Below are 22,919 nucleotides of genomic sequence, written 5' to 3'. Positions count from 1 at the left end.
CTCTTCTGGTATTTGTGGGCACTGAATACACATGGTTCACAAACATACATGCAGTTAAAACATCCATACACATAAAATAAAAAAATATTTTAAAAAGAAATGATTTTTTTATTATTATTGTGAGGGAAATGCATGTGCCATGTGTACTGTGAGGAGGTCAGAGAACAACTCTGGGTTGCTCTTCTCCTTATCCCTTTGCCTGGTCCTGGGGACTGAACTCAGCCTTGAGTGGAAGCGCCTGTGTCTGCAGACTCCCGTTTCTCCTTTAGTTCTGCACTTAGGACAGCTGACACCAACAGTGTTGCCCACCGAAACCATCTCCCTCACACACTGTTCTTTGCTCACAGAGTCTGATATGAAGTTATGTCAATCATAGTGCAAGACAGAAAGGAGCTCTTGGGTTTGCTTGAAAATAAGTTTATTGAGAAACGAGTGCCGTGCACACAGCTACACACCTGGGCCTCTGAACCCATGCCCTGGCTTCTGCACTCAGGCTGGTGACAAATGGTGGCTTACTGCTTGCGTTTAGTCTCGGTGAGTAGCTCTTGCCAGTTCTTCTCCATCTCCTCTTTGCAGTTGAGGAAGGCATCCTCCAGCCGGCGCATGGACTCTGCTAGTGTGGGGTTGGTACGCATGACCACCATATCGTAGGCCATCCAGGTTGCCTGCACTACAACAAACAGGTCCAGTCAGGTGACAGGTGCTGAAGCTCTGGGTGGGGGGCACTGTGTTTAGTGTTAGGGGTCAGACCCTCGGAGAAAGCTGAGAGGGTGCTATAAACCCTTTCTAAAACTTCTTTTTTTTTTTTAAATATTTATTTATTATGTATACAATATTCTGTCTGTGTGTATGACTGCAGGCCAGAAGAGGGCACCAGACCCCATTACAGATGGTTGTGAGCCACCATGTGGTTGCTGGGAATTGAACTCAGGACCTTTGGAAGAGCAGGCAATGCTCTTAACCACTGAGCCATCTCTCCAGCCCTCTAAAACTTCTTTCTACAGTAGCAACAATGATAAAGGTCTCAGTACTTAAGCCTATGACAGTAACAAGCTGGAGATTAGTCTGATATGGAACGGCAGAAGTGTAAGAGCAAAGCATGGGCTCTGACCTGTCTGTAGTCCACAGCCAATGGTCATAATTTTTACCCAAGCTTACATGCTCAAGGTAATCCAACCATTTCTAGACCCATGAGACCCAAATGCGTTTTCTCATGCCCAATGACCTGAGACACCTGTCTACCTGTCCCTGACATCCTCGAGAGGTCAGGCTGCCTCACTGTTAGGCACCCTTGAGCATTCACCATCACACAGATGAGCATCTCTGCTCTTCCTCAGAACAACTGGAGCGCAGCTGGACGGCCTAAGTGAGCTTCTTGCGCAGAAGCAGTGGAAGTGTGTGCAGAGCCCATTCTGCAGCATCCACTTCTGGTGCGGCACTTCCCTCTGGACTGTACAGAACATGGTCTGCCCCACTGCATGACAACTGAACACAGCTGACATGTCCTTTATTCCTCTACTAGGGTGAAAAGTATTGGATACTTTGGGAAATTATATCTTCAAGGAAACTCACCAATGAGATTACAGGAAAATGATTAGTGCTAGATATGAGCATGTGTACATATATGAAAGCAACATCACTTTGTCACAGACTCGAAGCAGTGGAGAGAAGCATGTACTTAGTTATGGGGAAATTATTTACAGGTCTCAACAGAGTTTATATGATTCTATTACGAGCATGGGGAGCCTTTAATTTTTGAATTAGGAGCGGCACTTGGGACACTTCTTACAATGTAGACCACTGGATCATTCCACAACAGTTTTTGTCTAGCAGGTTGGGGATCATTCTAGCACAAAGGGTCTGCAGACCACCCTTTTCAAATCCCTGGAAGCAGATGACATGTGGATCTGGAACTCAGAGCAGAGTCTGCTTCCCATCCCTCTACCTGCTAGCTATGTGACCTTAAACAAGGGAGCAAATTTGCTGACTCGGTCATAAGACAGAGACCACTTAGTAGCTTCCAGTGAGAACCAAACAGACACTATATGAACCACTTAGCATATACGATGGACTGAATGTACGCATGCCTCTACATTTATTACTGAAATATGGTCCCAAGTTAATGGCATAGGTGATGGGCCTCTGGGAGATGTGCAGTAGTCAGGGTAGAGCCCTCATGGCTCATGGGAGAGACACAGCACTTGCAGCTGGCCGTGTGAGAACACAATGAGAAGAAGATGACTGTACAAACATGGAGGAGACTTCTCACCAGATAACTTGCTGGCAACTTGATCTTGGATTTCCCAACTCTAGGACCAACCATGAGAAATAAATGTTTATTTTTAAAGCTATCTTGTTTGTGGCCATTTGTTATGGTACCCCCAGATGATTAGTTAGAAATTGGTACCAACTAGAAGAGTGTTGCTATAGCAACACCTGGAAGTATGGGAGCAGCTTTGGTGGTGGGTAGAGGTGGCCTGAGTTTTGAAGCACATAATAGAAGTACATAATACAGTACTGAAGCCGGGCGGTGGTGGCGCACGCCTTTAATCCCAGCACTCGGGAGGCAGAGGCAGGCGGATCTCTGTGAGTTCGAGGCCAGCCTGGGCTACAAGAGCTAGTTACAGGACAGGCTCCAAAGCCACAGAGAAACCCTGTCTCGAAAAACCAAAAAAAAAAAAAAAAGTAATTCTGGTTCAGGAAGAAAAGAGGAATTTGGAGAGACAAATCCTCCTGGACAGGATGTTTGGAGACCTACAGATGGTAAAGCCATTATTATGATAGCCCAGATAAAAATGAGGACTGTTATTGGGAGCTGGAAGAAAGGTGACCCTTGTCCTAACTGTCAAACTGTTGGCTGGGTTGTGTTCATGCTCAATATTTTGTGGAATGTAGAATTATGAGCAACGAAATTGGATATCGAGAGGAGGAGAACTGCTTAAAATTAGAAACTTTTTTTTCGAGACAGGGTTTCTCTGTGTAACAGCCCAGGCTATTCTGAAACTCACTCTGTACACCAAACTCACAGAGATCCACCTGCCTCTGCCTCCTGAGTACTGGGATTAAAGGTGTGCACCACCACTACCTGGCCAAAATTAGAAATTTTTACTATAAAATAAATAATGCAAGTACTCAGGGCAAAGACTTAAGATAGGAAAGAAAATAACATCAGGGGATAAAAGTAACGCCCCCAAAAATAAATGTCACATAGTATCCCACAGCACCTAGAATTCAAACTCCTCTGAGCTTCCTAGGCCAAAGCAGAGAAAGAAAAAAAAAAACTTCTTTTGTAAGGTCAGTGTCCATGAAAGAGACAAACAGGCTCTTGAACACACCTGTGTCCTGGAGCTGAGCCCTCTGTTTCAGTTACTTCCATTGCTGTGAGGAGACACCATGACCAAGGCAACTCTTAAAGGAAGTATTTAATTGGGAGCTTGTTGACAGTGTGAGAAGGTGAGACGTGACCATCATGGTGTGTGACAGCAGGCAGGCATGGTGCTGGAGAAGCAGCTGAGAGCTCACATCTGATCCACAAGTTGCAGGCAGAGAGAGAGAGAGTGTGTGTGTGTGTGAGTCTGGGCCTGGCATGCTGACTGGGCCAACAGGCCAACCTCCAGCTCCTTCCCAAACACTTCCATTAACTGAGGACCTAATATTCAAGCTTACAAGCCTATGCGGCCATTCTCATTCAAATCACCACACCCTCTGTAGCTTGTGCGAAGCTTCAGTTTGATTCCCAACATAGGAAGAATAAAAACTTCCAGAATAAAAAAAATCAACAAAAACAAACCAAATGAAACAAGAACTCTAGCCTAAGAGAGACATTTCCAAGGAGCATTGATGTCCCATACTAATGTAAAGGATTGAAGGAGCTTGGGATATAGCATTTACTTCACATATGAACACGGGTTCAACCCCTGGCTCTGGAAAACAAAGGTCCAATGAATACCATAACGTTCAGTTTTAACACAAATCCAAATGGAATATTAAGTAAACGAATCTGTTACTGGAAAGCCCAGAACCATAAAATACAAAAAAGGTCTGAGGAAGGGGAACTTCCTGAATGGTGATGGTGGTGATGATAACCACATCGACAACAGCTATGTGACACTGTACTCTCTTAAACCCGGCATAAACAATGCAGCTAAGCTATCATATAATCTGTAAGAACTTCATGGTGGCCTGGTGTGGTGACACATGCCTTTAACATCAGCACGAAGATCTCCGTGAGTTGGAGGCCAGTCTAATGTACACAGTGAGTTCCAGGCCAGCCTAAGTTACATAGTGAGGCCCTCCCCTCTTCAAAGGTGGTTGAGGCTGGGGAGATGGTTCGGGGAAAGTACTTCCTGTGTAAATAATACAAGGAACCAAATTCAATCCTCAGTCATCATGCATTGGGCATGGAGGTCCATGCGGTAATCCTAGCTCTAGGGCTGTGGAGGCAGGGGGATTCCTAGGGCTTGATGGTCAGCTAGTCAAGCTGAATCAACACGCTTCAGGTTCAAAGAGAGTCTGTATCAGAAAAATAAGGTGGAGGGTGATCCAAGAGGACACAGCCTGACCTTTGACCTCTACATGTATGCACACACATATCAACACAAACATTTACATGCACACACGTGCACATGCACACACACACACTCACAGAACTTCATGAGTTAAAATGGGTGTGGTGGTTTCACTGAGAATGGCCCCATAAGCTCATCTATTTGAATACTTAGTCCTCGTTGGCCGACTGGTTTGGGAAGGATTAGGAGGTGTGGCCTTGCTGTAGGATATGGCGCTAGGGGTTGGTATTGAGGTTTCAAAAGCCCATGCCATTCCCAGTTAGCTCTTTCTGCCTTGTGGTTGTGTTTCAAGTTGCATGTTCTTAGCTGGCATGCCCACCGGCTGCCATGGTCCCCACCTGAGGACTGGTATTACAGGTGTGTGACACTACTCTGTTTGAAGGAGTTATATTTGTAGTGAAAAATGAATTACAGACCTTTTAGAAAAGGATAACTAAAATGCATTTAAAATGTTCATATACATATATGTATATGTATGCAAATACACCAGCCCAAAAAACCCTGCAAACATTTCTAAACAGAAAATTTTACAACCTGCTATGAATAATTTACTTAAAACTGTGTGTGTGTGTTGGTGTGCACACATTCATGTGCCATAGTGCACGTGTGGAGGTCAGAAGTTGACGGCTTTGAGGAGTCGATTCTCTCCAACTGTGAGGGTGAACTCAGCTGGTCAGGCTCAGCTACAGTGTCTGTACACACTCAGTCATCTTGCTTGCTCCAAAATTGTTTGCATTTGAGAAAAGTATATATGCCCTGTAAAACCTTCTTCCCCAATAATTTTCTGTAGCAAAATTTGGGCTCACAGATAATAAGAATTTTTTGTGTTTTATTTTTTTTTGTTTTTCAAGATAGGGCTTCTCTGTGTAGCCCTGGCTGTCCTGGAACTCACTCTGTAGACTAGGCTGACTCAGACTCACAGAGATCTGCCTGTTTCTGCCTCCCAAGTGCTGGGATTAAAGACATATGTATAATTTTTAAAGTTTTTTATTTTGTTTTGGGACAGGATTTCTCTGTGTAGCTCAGGCTGTCCTGGAACTCACTAAATAGAGCAGGCTGGCCTCGAACTCAGAAATTTGCCTCTAGAATCATTCTGAATTAAGAACATATGAAATTATGTTGTTGCTACTGCTTCATGAAAACATGCTGAGTAAAATAACAATATAATATCCCTTCCCAAGAATAAATAAATATATACATCCTGTTGCTGCTTTATTCCACAGTGCTGTGCTTCCCTTTTCAGTAATTCATTAATCTTATCCTGATCATTCCAAACCTTTCAACTTAAGTAATTCATAGATAGACTGTTCAGCTTCTGTTCTCTAGTGTAATAATGACCTACGCTTGCCATTTGGTGTGCATGTGAGTTAGTACCTGGTGCTATGCCAGTTACATGTCTCTATTTCTACTCTCAAGAAGACAACAGTCCATAGGTACAAGTTAGATATAATCACATGAAAGATAATCAAAATAATTCAGAGTCAATCATTGTAACTATAAAGTTGGAAGGATGTTAGGGAAGCCCTTGTGGGAGAAAGCACTTGATATAGGTCCATAAGTTAGGGGGACAAGGAAGCCTTGGAAAGAAGAGGAAGACATACTGTTTGGGAAGACAGCCTACCTGAGATTTTTTCCATCTCTTCCAATAGCTTTTCCAGGTCCTTATTCAGGTCGGACAGCATTTTCAGCATGTTATCATAGTTTCTTTCCCCAGGATCAGAGTCAGCCATCTAAGCAGTGAACAAAAAGAAGCTGCATGGGATATATTGGCGTTTTAGTTCCCACCCTGCAGCTCATAGAGCAATCTCTGAACAACTGCTACCCTATCTGTCAAGGGTTGAATACATGTCTTATGCCCTAGAGGTACTGGAGGTTAGATGGAAATGTGTGAGGGTCCACACAGACTATAACATGTGTTGGTTGTTCTTTTCTTTCTTTGATCCTTTCTCTTTTTTGTTTTGTTTGTTTTTGTTTGTTTTTGAGACAGGGTTTCTCTGTGTAATAGTCCTGGTTGTTCTGGAACTCACTCTGTAGACCAGGCTGGCCTCAAACTCACAGAGATCTGCCTGCCTCTGTCTCCCGAGTTCTGGGATTAAAGGTGTGCGCCACCATTGCCCAGCTCTTTGACCCTTGTTAATGTGTCATACTTAGCTTCAGATGTCAACTTGATACATCTGGGAAGATGGGATCTCAACTGAAGAATTGCTTCCATTGGATTGTTCTGTAGGCATGCTTGTGGGAAAATTTCTTTCTTTCTTCCTTTCTTTCTTTCTTTCTTTCTTTTTTCTTTTTCTTTCTTTCTTTTTTTTTTGGTTATTCAAGACAGGGTTTCTCTGTCGCTTTGGAGCCTGTCCTGGAACTAGCTCTTGTAGACCAGGCTGGTCTCGAACTCACAGAGATCTGCCTGCCTCTGCCTCCCGAATGCTGGGATTAAAGGTGTGCGCCACCACCACCCGGCTCTTTCTTTTTTAAGATTGATCGATTGATTTTTAATTTAATATGATTTTTAAAGTTTAACCTATTTTTATTTTTTATGTGTATGTGTTTTATCTGCCTGTATACACACCTGTGCATCTTGTGTATGCAGTACCTGAGAAAGCCAGAAGAGGGCATCAGATCCTCTAGAACTGAAGTTAGTTATGAGCTGCTTTGTGGGTCCTGGGGATTGAATGCTCTTAACCACTGAGCCATCTCTCGAGTCCTAAAGATTTATTTTTATTATTTTAATTAATTAATTAATTAATTAGGCTTTTCGAGACAGCGTTTCTCTGTAGCTTTGGAGCCTGTCCTGGAACTAGCTCTTGTAGCCCAGGCTGGCCTCTAACTCACAGAGATCCGCCTGCCTCTGCCTCCTGAGTGCTGGGATTAAAGGCGTGCACCACCACTGCCCACCTATTTTTATTATTTTTAAATTGTGTGTGTGTCCGTCCATCTGTCCGTTTGTCTGTCTGTGTTGGGGATATGTACATATGAGTGCTGGTGCCTATGGAGTTCAGAAGAAGACACTGAAAATCCTGTAACTGGAATTATGAATAGTTGTTAGCCACCATGTGGAAACTGAACCCAGGTCCTGTGCAAGGACATCAAGTATTCTTAGCTGCTGAGCCATCTCTCCAGCTCCCATTGGGGACATTCGGCAATCACTAATTTAAGAGGGCCATTGTGGGTGGTAACATCCCTGCTGTGAAATAATCCTTTTGTACACCATGAATATGCATTATTCTTATTGATTTAATAAACAGCCAACAGGCCAATAGCTAGGCAGGAAAGGGTTAGGCAGGAGAGGAAGATTGAGAGGACTCTGGGAAGAAGGGTGCAGGCATGAGGAGTCACCAGCCAGATGCAGAGGAAGCAGGAGATGAACATACTGTACTGAAAAAGGGTACTGCCATGTGTTGGGTGTAGAGAAGAAATATGGGTAATTTAAGTTGTAAGAGTTAATTAGTTATAAGCCTAAGCTGTCGGTTTATTTATTTATACTTAATAAGAAGTCTCTGTGTGGTTATTTGGGAGCCGGTTGGTGGGACAGAAACCCTTCCCCCACCTACATATCCAGAGAAATGGGAGGAGGAGAGCAGGTGGAAATTTTTAATAAAAATAAAATTAAAAAAGAATCAATAAAAATGCAAGCTTTGTGTTGACGTGTTAAGAAAATATAGTCTGCCCATCAAGATCCCAGCAAAATTCTTCAAAGACCTCGAAAGAACGGTACTCAATTTCATTTGGCAAAGCAAAAAATCCAGGACAGCCAAAACAATCCTGTGCAATAAAAGAACTTCTGGAGGCATCACAATCCCTGACTTCAAACTCTACTACAGAGCTACAGTACTGAAAACAGCCTGGTACTGGCATAAGAACAGACAGGAGGACCAATGGAACTGAGTAGAAGACCCAGATATCAATATACAAATCGTCGAACACCTGATATTTGATAAAGAAGCAAAAGACATCAAATGGAAAAAAGAAAGCATATTTAACAAGTGGTGCTGGCCTAACTGAATATTAACATGTAGAAAAATGAAAATAGACCCATATCTATCACCATGCACAAAACTCAAGTCCAAATGGATCAAAGACCTCAACATAAAGCCAGCCATACTGAACGTTAAAGAAGAGAAAGTGGGAAGTACACTTGAACGCATTGGCACAGGAAACCACTTCCAAAATATAATCCCAGAAGCACAGACACTTAGAGAAACAATTAATAAATGGGACCTCCTAAAACTGAAAAGCTTCTGTAAAGCAAAGGACACGGTCAACAAGACAAAACGACAGCCCACAGAATGGGAAAAGATCTTCACTAACCCCACATCAGACAGAGGCCTGATCTCCAAAATATACAAAGAACTCAAGAAATTGGACACCAAAAGATCACATAATCCACCTGGATTGTGGTAACCCCACTAAGCTGACAAATACCACTCAAAGATCAGTTTTGGACTACAAACTGCTCAAGACAACTTCAAAGTGTTTAGCTAAGATGGCACAGCCTCATAGACTACTTCAGTCAGGACTTTAGATAAGCTGTGAACTTTCCCGTCACACCAAGATAACAGTTAGCTCTCCCAGAACTTGACCATTATCTCCATTTTCTCAGGGTTTCCCAAAGCTGCTGTCACTCCCAGACAAGAGAAAGTAAATGTAAAAACAGGATACCCATTCCCAAAAGGTAGGGTGGTGGTTTTTGGCTGTTTGGTGGATTATGGATGTTTATCATTGTTTAGGGAGGTTAGTTGCAAGTTGTTATTGGTCATGGTCAGGTAGGAAACTAAATAAAGGAGATCAGATCAGGGATCTCATTCTGAAAACAAAAAAAGGGGAAGACAGAATGATAGAAAAAAGGATAGATTATTGAATCTACATTTAAACTAAAAAAAGAGCAACTACTAATCTCAAATATTTTACATTGGTATGGATTTTTGTATATTGATACAAATTTATGGATATATATATATATTTTATTTTATTTTTTTTCTTTTTCAAAACAGGGTTTCTCTGTGGTTTTGGAGCCTGTCCTGGAACTAGCTCTTGTAGACCAGGCTGGTCTCGAGTTCACAGAGATCCGCCTGCCTCTGCCTCCTGAGTGCTGGGATTAAAGGCGTGCACCACCACCGCCCGGCCTGGTTATATTTGTTATAATGTATATATTTCTATTCTTGTTTAAGGTATTGTGCCTATACAACTCATTTAACAATGTAATGTAAAGTTTTGGTCCTTGAAATTTATTATTACAAACTATTTAGGATAATTAAGAAATGCAGGCTAGTAGTTGTCATCTATAATAATCAAATTTGTGGCCACAATAGGTATGTTTTCAAGGTCAAACAGAGATATATTTTAGATAGATAGATGGTCTTCAAACACTTCAGAGACCTACAGAATATGGCATTTAATAAGTTTTAATAACATAAGGCTTTTCATGACTGTGAGACACGCCTGTTCCTGGCAGTATCAACTTACTTTGAAAAACGATGATGGACATTGAAGAACCTCTATAGAGAGTTTGTTTTCATTGTGGAAAAGTTATCTACTGGGCAAGAAACTGCCCTTACCTTGAGTGCTGGCAGTATGCTGTCCAAATTGGACAAGCAGGACAAAAGAGAAGGTGATTTCCAAATTTGCTAAGACAAGATAGGACAGTCCTTTAAAAAGCCTGCTTAGATATTCTAGGCCTGTACCCCAAAGATGGATGCCTCAACATTGCAGAGGAACCTAGGGTGACTGTCCAGGCAGACAGTGTCTGTCATTTCTATAGTTTTGGAAGTTATTTGCTCTGCACTTCCTGTTTACTCAGGTAATACTATATCCTTCTCAGGTCTCTGATAGGATTAAAGACTAGATAGTTATAGTTACAGTTTTCCTTGTTACCAAATTCAGAAAAGAAACTAACTAACAAAAGATATGTAAAGTGTATAAGGTTGAAAGGCATAAAAACTTAAGTTGTTTATCTAAGAAAATGTTTTAAGGTCTAAAAAGATATTTCTAGGTTGGAAATACAAGTTATGATAAAAAGTGAATTAGGTACAAAACTTTGAACTCACCAAGATAGGATAATTAGATCATTTTCTCCAAATATGCCAAATACAAATGGACTGAACATTATGAATGTAATTCTTACTTGATAATTGTTTTTTTTTTTTTTTTTTTTTTTTTTTTTTTTTTTTTTGAGAAAGGGTTTCTCAGTATAGCCTTGGCTGTCCTGGAACTCACTCTGTAGAACGTTGGCCTCAAACTCACAGACATCAACCTTCATCATCTGCCTCCTGAATGCTGGGATTAAAAGTGTGTGCCATTACCACTTGGTTTGATAATTGTTCTTATTGTATACAGTTTTACTTTGTTAAAAACTTTTCCTTTTAGATAAAAAAGGGGAAATGTTGCAAGATATTTGTTCTCACTGACATTCTGAAATGGACAATAAAGTTTAACCTTGAATCAGGGGCAGAATTAGTGATTGGCTAACTAGAATTCCAGAATTAGCTATAGAGGTTTTGGAGGACCCAGAACACATATAGAAAGACACAGGAAGCAGTCAGGATGGGCTGAGAAATATCTGTGGGCCCTTTGGATCAGGGAAGGAGAGAGAGAGGAGGTCACTGGTAGCTTCTCCACCACTTCTTTCATCAATCGAATTTTTACCCTGATATCTGACTCCCAACTTTTATTTAATAATAGAACAATATAAAAAATGTTTCAAATGGTGCTACCCACAATGGGGTCTTCCAACCTCAGCTCATGAGATCAAGAAAATCCCCCACAGACCTCCTCACAGACCAATCTGATTTGTATAAATCCCTTATTGAGACTGTGTTCCCATGTTGATTCTAGCTTGTGTAAAGTTGAGAATTCAAACTAACTGGACAATTCTCTTCCTTGTTAACTCAACACACAAACATATAATTTTGACCTATAGTCTTCTCCCCCTTGTATTTATTATATTTACTCATATTTATTTCATAATGTAAAATACAGCCCAACTTTAATAGTTCCCAGAGCCTTTTAAGATTCCAACACTGTAAAAGTCCTAGTTTCTTAACTATGAGATTTGTACTTCAACAAAATACTGACATGGCATGTGTAAACATTCTTATTCCGAAAAGGAAGGGCAGAGCTATGAAACAATTTCGCCAAAGCAAAACCAAAATCTAGTGAGGAAAATACCTAATTGTGTAGTTCCACGTCCAGCATCTGGATTCATGACGCATTCTGATGGGCTCAAAAGTAGCCCTGTGCCCTCCAGCTGTTACTTGCCGCATACACAGCTTTCCTTTTAGGCTTAGGCTGGCTCTATTCCACAACTATGGCTGTGGAAGATGTCCCACTGTCCTGGCATCTCCACTGCAACTAAGGCTTTGCCTTCTCAGCCTCATTCAGTGGTCTTTCCGGAGCTCTCAACAGGGTCTCTAACCCTGTCGCATGGTATCCAGCTTCAGCTATCCTTCACAGTCAACTGAATCTTGAATACATCATGCTTTCAAAACCAGCATCACGTGAAACAATGTTTACAACACTGCCCAGTTCTGCTGCTAGTTTATGACGTACTCTGGCCTCCTTGGACCACAGCTGTGTCACCTTTTGTGTGCTGATCCGAGGAACACTTCCTGTTGTCCCAGTGCAGAGCAGGAAACGAACCACATGGTACTGATCTCTCTCTTACAACTGCTTCTTTAGCGCCAGCTTGAACATCATGTTGCTTTGAAATTTCCTCTGCTGAATAAATCTGTCAATTACCTTCAAATTCAACTTCACTTGTGATCTCAAGATATGAGCAGATGATTATCCACGTAAATGGTCATTATCCCAGTTCCTATTAGAGTTCTTGTTCCCATCTGAAACCTTTGAGCTGGGCCTCCACTCTCCATTTTTCTCAGTATCTTTTTTTTCCAAGCACAATGGCCCATTAAGCTATGCTTACATCATTCAATAGCTTTTCTAGTCCGAAGTACCAAAGTGTTCCACATTCTTTGCACAAAAAGCAATTCCAGGACAGGTGAGATGGCTTTGCTGATAGGAGTGCTTTCTGCTAAGCCTAACAACCAGAGTTCAATTCCTGGAAACCCACACTATGAAAGGAGAGAAGTGACTCTCATCTCTTTTCTCCACAATCTCTCTCTCTCTCTGAGACAGGGTTTCTCTCTGTAGCTTTGGAGCTTGTCCTGGTACTCACTCTGTAGACCAGGCTGTTTTTGAACTCACAGAGATTCGCCTGCCTCTGTCTCTCTGCCTCCCAAGTGCTGGAATTAAAGGTGTGCACCACCACTGCCTGGCTCTCTCCCTCTGTTTTATCTTCTCTCCCATTTCCCATTTGATCTCCGTTCTTCCTTCCTAGCATCTGTCTCTTGCCATGCCTCTCTCTATATAGAGGTCCTTCTCACCCACACCCACCCCCCTGCAAATGGTTCCTTTCTGTTTTTCTGGCTGGTTACACTAAGTTACACACTCAAACCTAAAGATTCAAATCTAGGAACCCCCCCCAAAAAAAACAATATAAATTATTGCCATTGTCCTTGTTTGATTGCCATACATGAGGGTAATACCCTATTGCTGAAGACACCATAAAAATCTGTCACAGTACTTGAAGAAATGAAACTGGTATCTGGAAGCATCTTCCTTAAGGGTTAGCTCTCATAGTGTCAAAAAGGTGACAGGTGAGCTGCCAAAGGAGAAAAGTTATCAACAATTCTACCTCTCTGTAAAGTTCAAGAACCACAACTACAGTATTGGCAAGATATCCCTAATGGTGCAATAGTGGCACTTTTATCTGGGGGGCAACCAAAAGCCTGCTTAATTCAGGGGAACTATCCCTGGTCCTGTAAACCCAGCTAAAAAACCCATGGCAGAAGAGGTTACAGAGCCTAGAGGATAATCTGCTACAAGCATACTGCTAATAATATAGCTTACAACTTCCTTCTAAATACTTATTCTTATATTCATAGGTGCAGCTCTCAATCCTCTTCGATGATACTTCTTTTTGTAGCAGATGGAGGATATTACAGAGATACTACCATCTGTTGAAATGGTCAAAATGTAGAGACTGGGTGAGGATGAGGTGCTAGATGTCCTACTCGGGGCTGAGGAATATTGTAGAGAGAAGGAGATGAAAAGATTGTAAGAGCCTGAGGACCAGGATGACTGCTGTAAGACACTGTCTTCTGGACATTACAGGGATGTCATAAACACAAACACTTAACAATATAATTGTCTGCTGAAAATACCATACCCATCAACATGCCAGTGTGGCTGGAGGAAGATATCACATGGCTGCATCCCCAGAAGAAGAGCTATAGGCAGTCAATGGCTGATGAGGAAGGGTAAACCAGCTTTCCTCAGGGACAAGTACCCAACCCTAAGTGGTTGGCTTTAAACACATACACATATGAGCAACACTAATTAGACTCAGGAGGTTCACATACACATATGTCATATATATATATTATATACACATAATAGTGCAATAGTTATAGAAGACAAAGTAATAAAATTGAGAGGTGGTGGTGGTACACATGAAGAATTGGAGGGGTGAAAAATCATGCTAGCACAGTGCACTTGTATACAATTCTTAACATTTTAGGAATTTGAACACTGAATAAGATAAAGTTGGGTTTCAAAATTTTAATGAAATGTCAATTATTTATTGATCTTTTTTCTTTACTTGTTTTTGAGACAAGGTCCCATGTAGCTTAGGCCGGCCTCAGACTTGCTTTGTAACTGAAGATGATCTTGAACTCCTGATCCTCCTTCCTCTTTTCTCAGGTGCTAGGATTATAGGTATGTACCATTATCCTTGGCATAAATGTTCATTTAAGAAGGTAAAGTATCTGGGCATAGTGGCACATGCTTGTAATCCAGCATTAGGGAATTAGAAGGAGAAGGATCAAGAACTCAAGGTTAGGGGCTGGAGTGATGGCTCAGAGGGTAAGAGCACTAACTGCTCTACCAAAGGTTCTGAGTTCAATTCCCAGCAGCCACAGGTGGCTCACAACCATCTGAATTGAGATCTGGTGCCCTCTTCTGGCCTGCAGTCATACATGTGGGCACAACACTATATACATAATAAACATATATTAAAAAAAGAATTCAAGGTTATGCCAGGCGGTAGTGGCGCATGCCTTTAATCCCAGCATTCGGAGGGCAGAGGCAGGCAAACCCCTGTGAGTTCGAGGCCAGCCTGGTCTACAAGAGCTAGTTCCAGGACAGCTAGCTTGAAACCCTGTCTTGAAACCACCTCCCCCCCAAAAAAGAATTTAAGGTTAACTTATCCTCAGCTACATAATGGGTCTGAGGCCAGCCTAAGTTACATGACATCTTGCCTCAAACAAATAAAACCAAAACAGCGGCCACTCTGGAAAATTCTCAAAAAATTTGAGAGTTCTCAAAAAACTAAAAACAAACCTACCATATAGCCAGCTATACCACTGCTGGGCACATGTCCAAAGGTTTTAACATCCTACTGCATTCATACCTGCATCATTCTATTTACAATATCTAGGATAAGGAAACACCCTAAATGTCCTTCAACTGGTGAACGGGTAATGAAAATAGGCTGCAGATTCACAGAGGAACACTATTCAGCTGCAAAATGAAAGTAGGAAATTTGTAAGTAAATGGATGGAACTGGAAAAGATTATCCAGACCCAGAAAGACAAAGACCACGTTTTCTCTTATTTGTGGATGCTAGCTCTGAATCTTCAGAAAAGAGTCATAGTGTTCTACTGCTGTGAAGAGACACTATGATCAAGGCAACTCTTATAAAAGAAAGCAACTTGGGGCTCATACTTCCCAAGAGTAGTAGAGTCCATGACCTTCATGGCAGAAACAGACATGCATGGCACTGGAGCAGTTGCTAAAAGCATTAGATCCTGCTTAGCAGGCAGAGAGGAAGAGAGGGAGAGAGGGAGAGAGGGAGAGAGAGGGGGGGGGAGAGAGAGAGAGAGAGAGAGAGAGAGACTGAGCCACCAAAGCATGTGTGAAACCTCAAAACCCACCCCCAGTGACACATACCTCCTGCAACAGGGCTACACCTTCTCCAACAAGGCCACAGCTCCTAGTCCTTCCCAAACAGTTTCCCTAACTGGTGACCAAGCACTCAAGCATATGAGCCTATGGGGCCATTCTCATTCCAGCCACCACAGTGAGTAGATAATCTGAATAGCTACAGATAACAGAAAATTCTGAAGGAAAGATGGCAGCTGAGTGTGGTGGCACATACCTTTAACCCAACACTGAGGAAGCAGAGGCAGAAGGATCTGTATGAGTTCAAGGCCATACTGGCCTATACAGGGAGTTACAGGTCAGCAAAGGCTACATAGTAAGGTGCTGTTTCAAAAAAAGGAGGTCTATGGGGGTGGGGAGGAGAGGGGATGAGTAGGATGCAGTTGCTATGAAGGGGGAAATGGGAAAAATAGGTGGGGAACCTTACATAGGGATGGGGAGGGCAACACAGAGAGGGGCAAATAAATAATACTAAGGATAATTGAAATGCCATATTTAAAATTACAGTATATGCACACACATACACACACAATTCATATGCAATTGTATATGTGTATAGTTTAGTTGAAGTTACGTCAACTGGGGTGACAATACTCCTCACACCATCCCCCTCCTGTTTCCATGTCCGGTGTGGTGGCACACACCCTTAATCCCAACACTTGGGAGACAGAGGCAGGTGGATCTTTGTGAGTTCTAGGTCAGCGTGGTCTACAAAGTGAGCTCCAGTACAGCCAGGACTGTTACACAGAAAAACTGTGTCTCGAAAAACCAAAAGAAGGGGGAAAAGCCCTTTGCCAGGCATAGGTAACTTCCTTTTGAGTTTTTGGTCAGGGCGATTCAAGAGGACCCCCTCTGCCCAAACAATATAGACTACAGCCAATGCCCTTAGTGCCTTACAGAAAAAGAAGGTAAGACCGTTTTGCTGATGCTACCACCCACTTTGGACACTGGGCTTGGAAGAACCAATTTGGCTATGATACGGAAGCCTCATCCTTGAGGACTAGCTCTCATACTACCAGAAGGAGCCACACAAACTGCAGAGGGAAAAAAGCAATCGATAGTCCTAACCAGCTGTAATGCCTCCGTACTACAATAATGACTGGCATAACAAGGGTGGCACTTGTGGGTAACCAACAGCAACCTGATTGGACTTAAGGCCCACTCGCTAGGAGGGGACTCATGCTTGGCATGATAAAATCAGCCAACTACCTGTGGATGGTAAAGCCATTGAAACAAGAGCAGAACTACAACTGCTAATTTCCTAAACCAGTATAATTCCTAATGGCATCCTAAATAGTTGTTCAAGCATCCAAATACCTGAGCCTATGGGGGCCATTCTCAAATCACCACATTCCACTCCCTGGCTCCCATTGATTGTATCCATATCATAACACAAAAATGCGTTCAATTCAACTTCCGAAGTCCTCAGACATAGTCTATCACAGTCTCAACACTGTTTAAAGGTCCACAGACTTTTCTGAGACTTAAGGAATTTTCTTAACTGTAAGCCCCATGTGAAAGAAAAATCAAATAGCAGATCACATACTTCCAACGTACAATGACACATATACATCATGGTAATATACATTTCCATTCCAAAAGGTGGGAAAGGGAGCATAGCAAGGAAATTCTGGACCAAAGCAAGAAGGGCAAACTCTAAATTCTGCATTCCTGTGTCTGACGTCAAAACGCTTTTCAGCTTTGTTGACTGCTGCACACTTCTCTCATGGGCTGGTTCCATGCCTGGTCCCCAACTATCCTTGACAAGAGATCTCACAGTTCTGGCATCTTCAGCATCTTGAGGTCCCCAATATAATCCAGGCTTCACCTTCACAGCTTCAGGTAACGACCTCTCCAAGTCTCCATGCAGGGGCTCTCCTGCATGCTTAACCTCATTGGCTTTCCTTGGCTGCAGAGGGAATGTCCACAACCCCTTTTTAGTACCCTTGACTCTAAAGTCAGAACAACTGTGTCTGACTGCCACGTCCTGCTGCTTTCTGGGGCTGGAACATGGCCCCCTCCTTCAATTACAATGGCCTCAGCTTCCTGATGTTGATGGTTTTCTTCACTACTTAAGCTTTCCTTAATTCTTTTTCACAAGCCCCCCCCCCCCGAGTGGGGAGGGGAGAAGGGGGGCCTTGACCTGAAGTCACCACTCTCTGTATTTCATTTAGCATCAGGCTTTTCTTCTTGAGCACTGGACTAAGCGCCAACAAAACATTTCCCAGTGTTCCTTTTCTCCACAAAGTGTGCATTTTGTATTTTTCCTTGTCCTGCTGTTCCTTTTCATTGTAGAGCCACATAAGAGTGATCACTAATAACCACACGACACTGTCAATACTAGGCTGTCTTGAAAGCTCCTTTGTCAATGTCATTAATCCAAAAGCTCTTCAATTTAGTCTCAGGCAGATTTTTCAGACAAGAACAAGCAGCAGCCACATTCTTTGTCAAAAATATCGCAAGAATTGTCTCTAGATCACATACTGAAATTCTTCCCCTCTGAAACTCCATGAGCAGGGCCATCATAATTTATGCTGTTTTCAGCACCACTATCTTCCATGATCCTACTAGTATGGCCCACTAAGCCCCATTTACAGCCTTCAACTGCTTTCCTAATACAAAGTCCCAAAATTCACAATCCACCAGTAAGCAGCATGGTCAATCCTGTCGTAGCAATACCCACTCTCTGGTACTAACTTCTCTCTTAATCACTGCTCTAGTGCTCTGAAGAGATGCCATGGCCAAGGCAACTCTTATAAAGAGAGTGTTTTATTGGGGGCTTGCCTACAGTTCCAAAAGTTTAGCCCATTATCATGGTATGGATCATGGTGGCATTCAGGCAGGTTCTGGAACAGTAGCTGAGAGCTACATCCTGACAGAGAGAGTCTATGCCTGATGTGGGCTTTTGAAACCTCAAAGCCCACCCCCAGTGACACAATTCCTTCAACAAGGCCACACCTATTCCAACAAGGCTATACTGCCTCCTAATCCTTCTAATCCATTCAAAGAGTCCCACTTCCTGGTGACCAAACATTCAAATACATGAGCCTCAGCCTCAGGAGGTAGGTGTGTGAGGGCATTCTTTTTTTCTTGACACCATGTTTCTCTGTGTAACAGTCCTAGTTGTCCTGGAACTAGTTCTGTAGATCAGACTGGCCTAGAAGTCACAGATATCCGCCTGCCTCTGCCTCCCAAGTGTTGGGATTAAAGGTGTGCATCACTATCACCCAGTGGGTGGGGGCATTCTTATCCAAACCACCACAGGTATAAAGAGAAGTGTTGGTGCTGAGTAGAGAGAGGAGTGCAGGCTTTGGCTGTAGATGAGAAGCTTAAGGGCAAGGGTTTAGTGGTATAGAGTAAGGAAACTGAATGAAGGGTTTGCAGGCTGGACCAGAGACAGAGGAGAAGCAGGTAAGAATATGGGTTGAAGAAACTGATCGAGATAAAGTGTGGAATGAGGATATGAAGGGAGCTGAGAGAAGGGAAGGGTGTAGGGCGAGGAGATGAGGGAAGAGAGATAAGGAAGTGGAGAATGGCAGAAGACACTGAGGGGAGGATAATAAGAGTGTGGTGTTGTAGTTAACTAGGCAAAAAGATGTGTTATATTTGCTTATGATGCAGAATATTACTTTAACTGTGCAAAGTTACATTTGTTTGTGCTGCATCTGTTTAATTAGGTTAAATGAGTTGCACTTGTTTCACCTTGCCTGCTAAGGCACCCGATTGGTCTAATAAAAAGCAGACCAATAACTAGTCAGGAGAGGGATAGGTGGGGCTGGTGGGCAGAGAGAATGAATAGGAGGAAGAGAGAGAAAAAGGAGAGAAGAGAGGAGAAGAGAGGCAAGAACGAGGGAGACAACCTGGGGCCAGACATACAGAAAGAAAAGGTAAACACTCCTGAGGCAAAATGTAGATAAAGAGAAAGAAGTTGCACTGGGGAGGCAGAGGCAGGCGGATCTCTGTGAGTTCGAGGCCAGCCTGGTCTACAAGAGCTAGTTTCAGGACAGGAACCAAAAAGCCATGGAGAAACCATGTCTCGAAAAATCAAAAGAGAGAGAGAGGGAGAGAGAGAGAGAGAGAGAGAGAGAGAGAGAAAGACGTTAATTTAAGTTAAAAGTGCTAGCCAGAAGTGAGCCGAACCTAGGCTGAGCATTCATAACTATTAAGTCTCCCTGTCGTGATTTGGGAGCTGGTTGGTGGCCCAAAAGAAAAAGCCTGGTGGAGTATGGAGTTAAAGAGACAAAATGAGACATCTGGGCTGTGGGGTGGAGAAGCTGAGCAGAGGCAACTGGGATGTAAGCTGAGGAAACTTGAGGGGAAGGAACTGAGGCTGTGTGGGGAGATGAGGGGTGGCATTGGATGTGGAGGGAAAAAGCTGAGGGGACGTGAGGGAAAGGTTGAGGAAGGAGACATCTGCGGTTGGGACTGAGGAAGCTGAGGAGAGGGAAATAATGACGTGTGAGGTGAGGCGAGGCATCTCCCGCGTGGGTGAGGAGACGGGGGGGGGGGGGGGGGGGGGAGCCAGTTTTGCTGTAGTCCAAGAGCCCGAGGGGAGGTCCTTGGGGTGTGGGAGGAGGAGACTGAGGGGTGGGAGACGAGGCTTCGGGTGAGGACATGAAGGAGTGCGTCTGGGTTCAGGGGTGGAGGAACTAAAGAGGAAGGTGTCAGAAGTGGCGGGTGAGGCGTGAGGGACGGAAGCAAGGCGCGAGGCACAGCGTTGAAGGTGTGACTACCGCGGGGACCCAGCCCCAGAGTCCGAGAATCCCCACAGACCTCAGGCGTGCCGACACAGTCGGGCCCCGGGGCGCGCCCCGCCAGCCTCGCTCACCTCAGGCTGGGCCCGCGCTCTGGTCAGCTCCACAGCCCACGCGGCGGGAGAGGAAGGAGGGACACCTGGCAACGACGCCCGCCCCTTTCCGCTGCTAGTCCCGCCCCCGGAACTGGCTTCTCGCTCTCATTGGCTTGCTTTCTCCTAGGGGCGGGGCTTCTCAGTAGGCGGGGCCTGTTCTGTGGCCTTTCACCTGACCTCACCTGGTTTTCCCCGGGATTTAGGTGGCCCTAGGTTGAGTGGCAATGGAGTAGAGAAGGAGGAAGCCGCGTGCTGCTTCCTGCCTGAGCTTCCCCGACCCTGTAGCCTTCACTGCTTGACAATTAAGTTCTCTGTGTACAGCCACGTGGGCACGGCCCTGTCTGATACTCTGTCCCCAGTGTTCAGGAGCTAGACATAGTTGTTAAATGTCCAGTATTATGTGTGACAGACATTGTTGCACCTGTCTTACAGGGAAAGTCAGTGCTTATGGAGGGACGGCGGGGTTCAGACGAGGGAGAGGTGTTACCTCACCGGCAAAAACAGACGAAGCACTGTGCACTAATTCGGGTCCAAGTCTGCCCTACAGTGAGCAGCTCCGTCTCCACGGAGTAGATCCCTACATCACCAAGCAAGGACAGGCAACAGAGACACTCAGTGCTTAGAGAGTACAAAGTTCTACGTGGGGGTGGGGAGATTGGAGGGACGGTTCAGCGAGTAAGAGCACTTACTGCTCTTACAGAGGACCTGGATTCGGTTCCCAGCACAACCGCTTCTGAGTCCAGTTTCAGAAGATCCAAAGCCACCTTCTGATCTCTAGTGGAACCTGGATGGAGGCACATGGTGAACATACGGACATACAGGCAAACACTCCTAAATACAATAAATAAATCTTTAAAAAAAAAATCAGGCCGGGCGGTGGTGGTGCATGCCTTTAATCCCAGCATTCTGGATGCAGAGGCAGAGGCGGGAAGATCTCTGTGAGTTCAAGGCCAGCCAGCCTGGTCTACAGAGCAAGTTCCAGGACAGGCTCCAAAGTTACACAAAGAGACCCTGTCTCAAAAAAAAAAAAATCACTCAAACAAACAACAAAAAACAACCCTCCAAATCTCTAGTTGGAGACTAATAGGCTAGTCCAAACCAACCCTCTTCCTACCCTGGGGATCGAGCTCATGTCCTCCTGCGTGAAAGGCAAGGACTTTATTAAGCTATCTTCCTAGCCACGCATGTGTGCGTGTGTGAGTTACCCTTTAGTCTTCACATCACTTCCCAACTGCATAAACAGCTCACTCCCGACTTCAGTGATAAAACTCCAGAGAAAACACAAGTCAAGATTAACCCTGATGGGCAATGAAGTCAGCCAAGGGGAAAAAAAAGGAAGGGGGCAAGGTTCTAGGCAGAAAGTCTAGCAAAAGCAAAGTAAAAAGGTGTAGATGGGCCTGTTCCTGTGGAAGGAATGAAGACGGAAGTTCGGGGGCCTCCTCAGGTGGAAGGTGACGGTCCTGAGCATTGTCTGGCAGTGGAGTTGCGTAGCTGAAACATCCCCTACAAGTCAGATATGAAAACTTGAGCTCCCAGGAAGCCCAGAGGCTCTGTCAGGTATGCCCATGCCTTGCATAGCTGAGACCAGCAAACTGTCACCCAGGCGCCTATTAAATATACCCTAGACACACAGCCTGACCTCGTTCCTTAGAATCTCCTGTAGTGTGATTAGGATCTGTCTGCTAATGCTGAAGGGTGGTTGTTGTTTTAAGATTTATTTTATTATTTTATGTGAATGTTTTGCCTGTGTGTATGTATGTACACCACATCCATGCGTGATGACTGCAGAGGTCAAAAGAGGGGTCTCAGATCCCTTGGGATTGGATTTACAGTTCTGGGTTGCTGGCAACTAAAACTGGGTCCTTCTACAAGAGCGACACGTGATCTCAAACACTGAGCCAACTCTCCAGCTCCAAAACTTAAGGTTTTTTTTTTTTTTTTTTTTTTTTTTTTTTTTTTTTTTTTTTTTTTTTGTGTGTGTGTGTGTGTAGTCCTCAAACTCACTCATCAGGTTTGCCTTGAACTCGGAGATCAGCCTACCTCTGTCTCCTGAGTGCTAGGATTAAAGGTGTGCGCCACCACCCATTGGCTTTAATGATTTTATTTTAACATGAATTACAAACCAGCTCATTGGAAATTCTCTGTTCAGTTTTCCCAGACTGGGTGAACCTATTATGATCCAGACACTTCTTCAGGGGAGGTTACATAGACCTCATGAGAAAAAAAGTCTGGGAAAATATTTTGGAAGCTCAGGGACGTTTTAACACAATGAAACCTTGTGTGAGCATACTTACACTTTTTTTTTTTTTTTTTTTTGGTTTTTCGAGACAGGGTTTCTCTGTAGCTTTGGAGCCTGTCCCAGAACTAGCTCTTGTAGACCAGGCTGGCCTCGAAACTCACAGAGATCCGACTGCCTCTGTCTCCCAAGCGCTGGGATTAAAGGCGTGCACCACCACCACCCCTCGGCATATTTATACTTTTAAAGTTCATGGAAATTCAAAGGACATTAG

At 43.7% G+C, this 22,919-nt stretch overlaps 1 protein-coding gene across 3 annotated transcripts; it reads right to left on the bottom strand.

The window, feature by feature from the left end:
- Positions 1 to 315: 315 nt before the first annotated feature.
- On the bottom strand, positions 316 to 20,466 carry Syce3 (synaptonemal complex central element protein 3). 3 transcript variants are annotated; one of them, XM_041672628.1, is made up of 3 exons: positions 20,389 to 20,466; positions 6,190 to 6,298; positions 316 to 670 (listed from the first exon to the last, which is right to left on the bottom strand). In XM_041672628.1, the coding sequence occupies exons 2-3, from the start codon at positions 6,296 to 6,298 to the stop codon at positions 513 to 515; spliced, it is 267 nt and encodes an 88-aa protein (XP_041528562.1). In that variant the 5' UTR covers positions 20,389 to 20,466; the 3' UTR covers positions 316 to 512. The 3 variants fall into 3 exon arrangements, with proteins under 3 accessions (XP_041528562.1, XP_041528564.1, XP_041528563.1); XM_041672630.1 differs by having other exon boundaries at positions 20,334 to 20,444; XM_041672629.1 differs by lacking the exon at positions 20,389 to 20,466 and adding an exon at positions 11,730 to 12,000.
- Positions 20,467 to 22,919: the final 2,453 nt, after the last annotated feature.

The sequence above is a fragment of the Microtus oregoni genome, unplaced genomic scaffold, assembly GCF_018167655.1.
Source record: "Microtus oregoni isolate MIOR12 unplaced genomic scaffold, Mior012 000022F_ref0000154, whole genome shotgun sequence".
NCBI lineage: Eukaryota > Metazoa > Chordata > Mammalia > Rodentia > Cricetidae > Microtus > Microtus oregoni.
This window is presented reverse-complemented; position numbering and strand designations above follow the sequence as displayed.

Excerpts from the sequence above, each read along its gene's own strand:
- Syce3 (XM_041672628.1), bottom strand. The coding sequence starts at position 6,298 with ATGGCTGACTCTGATCCTGGGGAAAGAAACTATGATAACATGCTGAAA. Across the intron at positions 671-6,189 it reads AGAGATGGAAAAAATCTCAG|TGCAGGCAACCTGGATGGCC; the intron begins GTAGGCTGTCTT and ends TGTTTGTTGTAG.